General features: G+C 42.3%; 1 protein-coding gene across 1 annotated transcript; it reads right to left on the bottom strand.

Moving 5' to 3' along the window:
• Positions 1–5,365: 5,365 nt before the first annotated feature.
• Positions 5,366–10,626, bottom strand: LOC306742099 (extracellular calcium-sensing receptor-like; the record flags this gene model as incomplete). The annotated part of the gene is made up of 9 exons (XM_079224439.1): positions 5,366–6,276; positions 6,355–6,478; positions 6,572–6,796; positions 8,275–8,550; positions 8,643–8,849; positions 9,126–9,395; positions 9,641–9,727; positions 9,867–10,161; positions 10,394–10,626. The coding sequence occupies 9 exons, from the start codon at positions 10,624–10,626 to the stop codon at positions 5,366–5,368; spliced, it is 2,628 nt and encodes an 875-aa protein (XP_079080565.1).
• Between the last annotated feature and the right edge of the window lie 156 nt (positions 10,627–10,782).

The following is a 10,782-nucleotide window of genomic DNA, read 5'->3' as shown; positions in this document are numbered from 1 at the left end:
CAGGGAACAATGTACACATTTTAATAAATCCAATACGACTTCTTCAGGTCCTATTCGTTTCCCTTTCCTTTAAATTTCTATGCATTTATCATTCCTCAAGTTTAGTGTCATGAAACTATAACATTTTCTTTTTGATTTTCCAAAAATAGGAAATATCATATGATATAGTAACTATTGTTCCTTTAGTGTTCAGCATATCTGTACATTGCCTGAATGCCATATCTATAAATACTGAAGATATTAAGCCTTTGACATAACTTGGAAAAACAAAATGTCATTGTCAATTCTGGCAAAAGACCAACCACAGAATAAAAGCAGACTCAAATCTTAAAATGTTGTACTGAGTTTTGAATTTGCAGATTGTTGCATGGATCTGTAAGGGTTGGGACAGAGCTCCCAGCTTTAGAGTCTGGAAGAAATTTCTACTATCAGGAGGGGGGTGCCTGGCAATCTGTGCAGGAGGAGAAAAAAGAGAAGAGGTGTTTATTCACCAGCTCTGACCTTAACCATTCTCTTAGTTCAGGGGTCGGCAACCTGCGGCTCCGGAGCCGCATGCAGCTCTTTAGTCCGTCTGTTGCGGCTTTAAATGTTTAAATATTTCTTTCACTAAAATGTGCGTCACGTCGCTGTCAAGTCTCCGCCCCTACAGCTGGCTACTCGTGATTCAGAGCCCCGCCCTCGCGCGCAGATGAGTGCAGAAGAGCGATTCCTCAACTGCTGCAGCAAACTGAGTAAAGTAGATATACTTTCAGGAAGTGGACCACGTCTCCAAACTCCACTACTGCTGCTGCTCATGAGACAGTGAGGCGTCCGTTAGTAAAAACAGATCCGTCCTACGTTTGCGGTGCTCTAGTGAGGAGGACGCTCAGTGTAAACGTAGCAAAAGATATGCGTTTAAAATGTAAAACTCACTGAAGAGGACAGGTATTGAACCTGCTACCTTGCAGTTACAGGGCAAACACTCTACCACATGAACCACAAATATAGATAGACCTGAAGATAGACCGGTCTGTATAGTCGTGTTTTTAATTACCCTTAATGTAACCGACACATGACTATTTTTTGTTTGATAGTTATAAACAGGTAAAATAGCAATAGAATGTAAAAAAATGTCTTTATTCTTGTTCTATAATTTCATATATGCAACAAACTATAATTTTTTGTATATATAATATCACTATATATAAAACTTCAGAAGCTGTGATATCAAATATTTTTTGCGGCTCCAGACAATTTTTTTTGGGGTGGAAAAAGGTAAAAATGGCTCTTTGGATACGAAAGGTTGCTGACCTCTGGGTTAAACTGTGGGGTCTCCGGCCTTCTCTTCTCCGGCCTCCTCCACGGAGAGAAGAGACGGTCTTTCTCAGAGTTTATTTGCCATTGTTGCATTTGAAGATCATCGAATCTGATGTCAATCATCTCGCTAATTTAAGATGGATAATAGGACATTTGATCGACTTTGTTGAACCACGTACGAAGAATACCCCCCTGATCTTTAGTTTGACAAGCTGGGTCTACTCTTTGACATGCAGCGCCTGCGAAATGGCGTGGACGTGTGATTGGGCAGTGGCCCAGCGTGATCATTAACATGCGCTGTGATTGGTCAGCATGTCAACAGGGCGGAGCTCAGTGGGAGCTGGAATGGTTCGGGCTGAAGCCAGAGAAGTTGTGACATGTTTAGTGTTTTGCTTGTATTGGCGCTCGGTGGCTGAAGGAGGAGAAGCGGACTTGGTGGCGGATTTGGTGACAACGCATGTTTACGGTGATTACAATTTATAGAGACAATGGCTGTCGACTGCCGCTGTCGAGTGGATATTTTCTGCTCTTGAGGCGTGTTCCGGGGGCGCGGCAAGGATGCTCGGCTGTCGTCCATGGCCACCTGTTGCTGGAACTGAAGTGCACTGATAAACTGTACAACCGCGTTGCTGAACTTTTTGTTAACAAGGAGAGGCGGAAGGAGGCAGAGTTGCCTGCTTTTTGTGTTTTTGCATCTGCGGTGGCGTTGTGTTGATGTGTCTATGGTGCTGTTTTTATCATGGATTGTTTTGTCATGTTATAACTAAATGTGGTTCTTGTTGATGCTGAACCCCGGCAGCCCCCTGGTGGGCTGACGGGGTTGGGCTGGTCAGGTGGCTCAGTCAGAGGCGAGGTTGTGCGTCCGACTGAGAGGCGCTGCGTAATTGCGCGTTGCTCGGCGGGGGTGTGCGCTGGTGGTTGAAGTGGTCGGTCCACGCGCCCCGTGTGAGCTCTCCCCTAGCCCAGAATGGCGCTCCGTAAACGCGCCTTGCTCAACTGGAGTGTCTCCTTTTTTTTCTCTTCAAAGTGGTGGAGTGGCTCCGCCGGTTGGTCCCCACGCCCCCTGTGACCTCCCTCCATGCTCGTAGTGGCGCAGTGGGTGTCTGCTATCCCCACATGGTGGACTGTATGAACGCGTGTATTGAGCAGCGCGCTGTGTATTGAGTGGGTCGGTCTGTGACAGTAACTCCCGGGACATTGAAGGCCTAGGTCGAAAACGCATTGCCCGCCACTACTTTTTGTTGTTTCTCCGTCACCTTTTACTTGACGTTAAGTGTGTAATGGTAAAATATAGTATTGTAATGTAATGGGAATTTTACATTCTTAGTTGTAGTTTATTTTCTACTGTAGTGTTTTTTAAGTTTAGTTTGTCACATTTGGACCTGCACATCTATGTAAAATGAATTGTTTATGTGTAGATTACAATGCATGAAATATGATAATTAATAAGGGATATTATTATGAAGGATTTGTGATTGTATGCATATTAAGGTCATTTTTATTACTGTGTAATGATGTCCATGTGTACATTGCAATGCTTAAGATAGATTATTGTCTATCAGGTCACAGAGTCAGTAGTTTGCTGAGGTCACATGAACTCAGTACTCTGTACTGCAGAGTTCAGAGGTCATTTGCACACGGACAGTGTTTGAGGGTTTTACAAAGGAGCATTTGGTCTTAAGGAACAAAGAGAATGGACCACCTGTGGTTCGTCCTGTGGTTTATGACACGAGGTAAGGAACTGGAGGGGGATTCGAGCCAGCCGAGATGAAAGGTTTCTGGGGAAGGATGACTGTAGGCTGAAGTAAGATTCTCATAAGTTGTAACATATAGAACTGAATAACAATTCCTTCTAGGTCAAATATTGCGTTAGCAAACACAGGAGGGCGGAGTGAGGACTTCAGGTACCGGAAAACATGAATGTTATGGAGCCATTTTCAAAACCTGCGCCAAAGAGAGACTCCGCCCCTGTGGGACTTTTAGCCAATCACATGCCGTAGAACTAACCATTGAGTGGCCTTAAGCTCTGTGAGTGAGATAAACTTTAAAGTTATTCACCTGAAGGCAACGTGGTTGAGGCTGCCTTCATTGTTAAGCTGTCACTCATGAGACCACGCCCCTGCAGTTGAAACCACGCCCCCACGCCAGATCCGGGCCAAAAGTCTGAATCTGAAAAAAAGTTTGAATCCGATAAAAAGAGATTCAAAACTGTAAAATTAAAGAGTGAAAGTTGAAAATATAAAATAAAAAAATATATTATTTTTCTAGGTTCAACAACAAAACTTGATTTTTCAGGTTCAAATCTTTTTTTCAAATGAACAAAACATAGACCTAGATTTAACTCCATACATTTCACTCGCACGAGTAAACTGAAGCAGTAAACGTTTGGTGTGAACACAGCATAAGAGGACGACCACATACCATGGACTTTACAGTGTTGAGTTTTGGTTTTGTTTGATCAACACTTTCTCCACCGGGACCCTTTGTTTATTCATGCTCTTTGTTTTTGATTTTTGATTTAAAAGGAACTGCCGGTGGAATGGAAGAATGAACCTTTATTTTCATTTATACTGTCTGCCTGTTTCCGGCTCTCTTTTGTACTGCCCCACTGCCTGCATGTGGGCAACCCGTGACCCTACAGGTCGTGGAGAATGCAGGCAGTGGGGCCGAAGTGCGGATGACTGAGAGAGAAGATATTGACGACTTGTCAGAACTTTTTTCAGGACTTAAACACCAGACCACCAATCCCAAATGGAGCCACTGATGCAGAGCCAGAGAGCCCAGCAAGAAATCAGCGGTGCCCTGTTGCAACAGCAAATAAGGGCTAATGAACTGAAGGAGCAGAAGCTCAAGCAGGTGCCAAAGTCGAGACCCAGGGCAGCTGATTTCATCCCTAAACTAGGGATGACCGATGATGTGGAAGCTAACCTTCATGCCTTTGAAGCAGTCTGGGAGATGTAGTGTAGCCCAGGGCGGCCAATTTGTGGTGTGGGCGCTGCTCAGTTGGAATGTAGCATCCCTCCACAACCTGTCCCCTTGTGATGCCACAATATATATACTGAATGTATTAATAAGATGTTCTTATTATGTCAGTGTTGGAATAAATGTTACATATTTAACTGCAAAGTAGTAATGCGTGATACTTTTTTTTGCGTTGAATCATACTGGGATGTTTGCTGAAATTGATTGGCTGGCCCTACCCAAAAGAAAATTCACCAGCCGCCACTGCAAGTGACAGTGATGTCCCTTAACGTGCAGATGTTACGTTAGCTATGCTGTGACCGTGTTCAATCGTTTTCTTCAGTGCAAAGCATATAGCGATGTCAGCAACCCACCAGACCTGTTTAGAAACATGGGCCCTGTCTCGTTTACCATGATTTAGGAATGTGACATATTTTCCCATTGTAATGGAAGATTTTCCCTGTATCATATCTGTTAAAAAGGAATGAAGTCTCTGAATCAAAGTTGTCTTAAGTCCGTTTATTCCTACACCATAAATAAGTCTCATTACTTATGTCATCACCATTCATATTTACACCATGTTACGATCAAATGAGTAAATAGAGTGCAGTGTAAAAACACTGTTTTTATAGAATAAAGGTCCCGCATTCCAAATGTTACTGAGCAGCAATGTTACTTAGCATCAAGATATACTGTACTCAAGGTATATATATATATATTTACAGTAGGCATTTATCATTGGTAGGCCTTTAATAATTGGTGTACAACTACTTTATTATACTTAATCATTAGGCTATATACTATTCATTAATGCATCAAAATTAGGTGTAAGATGTATTGAATTAGAAGTATAAAGTAACCTAAAGTGGTACTCTTCAGTACGAGAGTATAGCCTACAGAAAATGTACTTACAAATGTAGTTACATTCCACCTCTGCTAGAACAATTGTTTACAAGAGCACAACGTTCTTCTTAGATCTGGCCTTTATTTTCAAAGTGCACCAGAATAGTTATTATTGCTTTCACAATAACTAAACATTGCTATTAGTATTTTTGTATTGTTTAGAGAAAATACATCAATTATGTCTTGGGAAACTATAGTGCATGTTTTATGACTGGAAGCCCCGCCCCATGATTGCTTTCTTTGTGTTCTTCTCTGGTCTCAGCAGGATTATATAACATTTGGGTCCAAACAGTGCCAACAAGAGACCAAAACTGGAGGCCAGGATGGCAAATACTTCCACAGCATCTGCATATTTTCCTGGGGAGTTGATATAAGCAGGGACAAAGGCCACCCACACAGCACAGAAGATCAGCATGCTGAAAGTGATGAGCTTAGCCTCATTGAAGTTGTCTGGAAGATTCCTTGCCAGAAATGCTAACACGAAGCTGAGGATAGCCAGTAAGCCAATATAGCTTAGTAACACGGCAAAACCAACCGTGGACCCAACGACACACTCGTAAACTATCTTGTCGTTGTGGTATTGAGTGTTTTTATGGGGAGCTGGAGAGGCAGAGACAATCCAAGCAGTGCAGATTGCTGCCTGAATAGAAGTCAGAACCAGAACTGTTCCTCTCTGCTGCACGGCACCGAACCACTTAAGGCTGGCTCCTCCTCCTGGCTTGGAGGCATTGAACACAGCCAGAACCACTATGGTTTTTACCAGAATACATGAGACACAAAGCACAAAGCTGATCCCAAATGCTGCATGTCTCAGTTGGCATGTCCACAGCCTGGGACGGCCGATAAACAGCAATGAACACAGGAAACATGATTTAAGTGACACCAAAAGCTGGAAACTAAGTTCTGAATTGTTGGCGCGTACTATAGGGGTGCTGTGATGATAGATAAAGATCCCCAGGATTACAGTACAGATGAATGTGCCCAGCAACGAGGTGGTTGTCAAGCAGAGACCCAGAGGCTCTTGATAAGAGAGGAACTCTATTTTCTTGGGAACACAGTGGTCACGCTGGGGGCTGGACCAGAAATCCTCTGGACAATTGGTGCACTCCATGGAGTCTAAAAAGACACGGAAAGTGTTGAGGTACATGCTTAAATTGTATCTCCAAACTGCAATGTTTAAAACTGAATACCAACCTGTTTTATTGCTGATCTTTCCTTCAGAACAAGGGATACAGTCAAAACAGCACTCAGATTCCCCTTTCTTTCTGGCCATTCGGGTTCCTGGAGGACAGCTCTCACTGCACACTGACCTGGGTGGCTATATAAATATCTGTTTTTCCACACTACTTTTCAATGCTATAATGAGTCATCCATCGGACACAAAATAGTTGTCTGAATAATCAGGAATTACCTCTTTGGATTCAGAGTTCCAGAAGATTTTGTCTTCATCAAGTGTGAGTTCTTCACCTTTGGCTGACTCTCTAACCTGACCCACATTCTGAATCTTTGTTCTTCCGTCAGGGAGCCACACCCAGTTCATGACATCATATATTGGTATGGCATCACCATTCACATCAAATGACACTTGATCACCAAATGGTGTGGTGAAATTGACCATTTCCAAATAATACACAAGCTATAAATATTAAAATAAGGGATAGAGGAAAATAAAAAAAATAACCACGGTGAACACATCAGTGCTTAGTAGTGAATAAATGAACAATTCTAACAAAGCATTTACTTTAAAGAGAAGTCACATAACTGATAATATCGTATACCCAGTGACAGGCACGTGCACAGACATTTTGGGGTGCAGGTGCTCAAACAAAAAAAAAGGGCACCCATCGCCAAAATTATTTATGAAATTAAAATAATAATAACAAATAAATAAATAAATAAAAAACACAGGATATTTTTAACTTATATATTTGTTTTAGTTAACAAACTAACTCAAATTATCAAATTGAATAAATAAATGAATAACAGGCAACTTTCCGTGTTCTCTCCTGACCAGGCACAACAGTAGGTAAAGGAATGTTGAGAGCCTCTGCCTTCTCTGACGCACCTTGAAATATCTCGGCAAACTTCTCCTCAGACCTCAATGCTTGTATTGTGTTAATTACACCATCAATTAGCTTGTAGGCTGTGGATGCTTTCTTCTTGCAGAGCGTTTGATGCAAGAGCAGTGACTTCAAATACTGGGGTGCTGATTTCCATGCAGAGGATGAATGCGAAGTTAATCGCATTTTTGTACATTTTTTTCTAGCTGTGAATTCTCGTGATATTTATAAACATAACTTCAACATACTTTCGAAATTGTCTAAACGGCATTTATACAACAACACAAAGAAGATGCCTGCCTGTATATCTCTCCCTCTCTCTCTCTTCATTAAACATGACAAACGTCAGTTAACAGCTGGAAAAGGCTTTGAAATCACGGATTTCGTGAGTTTTTTGTTTGTTCATTTTTTTAGGAAACGTCGGACCAGTTGCGACGTAATGTTTTCAGCGGCCCTAATGTTGTGGTTCATTTATCACCAAACACCGTCTTTACCTGTTTGTCTGATGCTGCGGGTCAGAGAAGAAGTAGCTGCACCCGTCTGGCGCTCAGCACTGCATGAGCACTAAGTGGAGGAGGAGGAGGAGGAGGAGGAGGAGGGAGGGGCGCGGCGGGGGCACGGCGGGGGCTTGTGAGCGCCGCGGAGCATGTCGGGGCGAAATTCTCACACAAGAACTCAAATAACTGCCCCGTCAGATATCAAAACACATTTGGTTGATTGATGACAGAGAGAGTAATTTTTATTCTTAAATACTGATGAATGAAGAAACAATTTGGCTCCAGCAGAAGGGGCACTTTTCTCATCCAGGGCAAAAGGGCAGGTGCTTGAGCACCACTAGGGTCTATCTGTGCACGTGCCTGCCCAGTGACAAAGGTTGTTGCCTCTGACTTGATATTGTTATCCCACCGGTAGGGAAAATCCTTTCAGCTATTTGTTTAGGATTAGTAAACACATAGCTTTGTATTTAATTCTATACCCTAACGCTACTCCACAAGAACTGCTAAAGCACAGGATTTAGTGACCTAAACAGGTGGAGTGTACATTGATATCCCACCTGCCATGGCTCCAGTCTTTGCAAAGTACCACAGCTATGCACACTGAAAGGCCCTCTCCTTGGCACACAGCGCAGCATGTCATCAAGAGCGTACGCCAGGGCATACACAGCCTTGTACACGTTGTACTCTGGCCTAAGGTTTGAAATGTCCAAGAACTCAGTTGCCGCAGTCTCTAGATCTTCCTGTCCAGTGCATAGTGATCCTCCAGCTTCCACCCAACCTGCATGAGGTGGTGCAACTCTACACTGAAATGTGTATTCCCAAAACTGATTTACCTGAAATGTATTAAAAAAACAGTGTCATAAATGATGAAAATATTATGTATTTGTATTACAAATACCGGATCAGATTGTAAGGTTAAATTTACCATGCTATTTCCATAGCTGTTGTTGTGTTGTAGGTCAGGTCGTATTTCTAACAGGAAGTCCTTGAAACCTGGTATTTCTCCTCGACGGATGGCAATGCCCAGAGTGCCACCTATGTATGGCATAAGTTGGGGGGTCTGAAGCACAGTAGCTGCAATCCAGGCTTCGCTGGCCATCCACTGCAGGCCTGTCACATTTTGCCTCACTACCTGTGCAATGCATTATATAAAAATGTGTAAATTCATACTGTCATGGCACGGTTGGTGTCTTGCCTTAGTCATTCAAGCATATGTCAAATCCTGTGTCAATTAATTTGTCTCTAGTGATTTCAGTCAAATAAATACCCTGCTAACAACACCTTGAACAGTAAAGACATGTGATTAATTCCATTAAATCTGTTTTATTGCAACTAAAATATTTCAGTTTGATAAATAAAACATTAATATAATTATATTACGTTATGATTAAACTACTTCAAGCCTAACCTCTTCCATGAGGTTAATCATGTGACTCTCATGTCCAAACACAATGACCACTCGAGCTGTAGATTTCCTCATCACATCCACAATTCTCCTTAGTTCTGCTGGGTCATTGCCCCACGGCAAAACTTCTAGGTAGGCCAGACACCCTCCACCAGACTGAGCCAAGTCAGATTGGAAGGAACTGGCAGCATGAAGTCCATAATCATCATCACTGACCAGCAGACCTGTCCAAGTCCATCCAAAGTGCCTGAGAATCTGAATCATAGCACGCACCTAAGTAAATGCAGAGTGGTGGGATTAGTGCATAGGCTGGAATACTCTTTCAGTGGGGAACCTGATAAACAGGTTCCACAATGGACCATGTTTAATTTTTGCATTTTTAGCATTGTTAGCTCAGACAAAACCGCTTCATCAAGGAATGTGACACAAAAGAGATACTTGTTTCCATTGCCGTACAGAGCGGTTCTTTCTGAGGAATGTTTAAGTGCAAATGCTCTTTTTAATGCTTTTTTATTCACCTGGAAAGCGTCACTTGGGATCGTCCTAAAGAAGGATGGAAACGTTTGCCGGTCACTCAGGCATGAACATGTGGCAAAATAACTCACCTGTGAAAGACATAGACTGTACAGCCTAAAAACATTCAACACCTTTCACCGTTTAAGGTGGTTTAGTTCATGTGTACGATTGGCATTAAATTTGAAACTAAATCAAAATTATCCAAACATGTTACGGCGGAAACCTTACCATAGGTACTCTGTACAAACCAAGGACGGTGGAGATGGCAATAGAACGTGTAGAGGAAGAATCACCCACAATTCCTATGACCGGAGGGGTTCCTACACAGGTATCGTCTAATATAAACTGCTCTTCTCGACCACTAGCTAATGACAATGCTGCACGGAATCCAATTCCTAGTTTGACGCAGTTATCATAAAGACTGTATCCCAAAGTCACATTAGGGAGCAGGTTGGTGTTTCTGTTGATCTCATCAATAGCAAAGACCATGGTCTGGGCCTGCCTGAATCCTAGAACATCAAAACTAACACAAAAATACCACAGTTGAAAACAACAACATAATATAGTAATTGTGCTGACATGTTGCACAATTACATATTTTTAAAACAATTTAAACATTTTAATAGCAACACTCATTACAATATAAAAAAGGCTATGCAAAAAAGTGATGTGTCCAAAATTGTATAAATGCAATACATGCACTATTATGATTGACCTCCCCCACTTTCTTTTCAATGTTTCCCTGACAGACTAACCTGTGGCAGGTAGGCTGCTGGGGCTCTGAGCTGAAAGACAGGTCAGGAAAGACAGAAAAGAAGTGGATCTCAAATAGACCACCCAGAACTACATCTCCAGGCTTGTGCATCCCATTTAGATGAAACTGTCCCTGTAACCGGCAGGAGGTGGAATAAAGATAAGAGGGCACAGAGGAAGAAAAGTAGGAATACAACAACAGCAAGTGCACGAACAAGAGCAGGTTGATACCCATAAATGCCCACATGACTTTCCTCCTGTTTACCACTTTAATGACCCATCGCAAGCCCTTTTATTCACTTGCAGTATTGTTTAATCCTACATGCCACCCATCAGGCATACGCAGAAGTAAGGGCAGGGCCTAAATTGCATATCATTGGAGAATTATTTT

The sequence above is a fragment of the Taurulus bubalis genome (assembly GCF_910589615.1).
Source record: "Taurulus bubalis genome assembly, chromosome: 10".
Lineage (NCBI taxonomy): Eukaryota > Metazoa > Chordata > Actinopteri > Perciformes > Cottidae > Taurulus > Taurulus bubalis.
The sequence above is the reverse complement of the archived record's forward strand: the minus strand, read 5'-3'. Positions and strand labels throughout refer to the sequence as shown.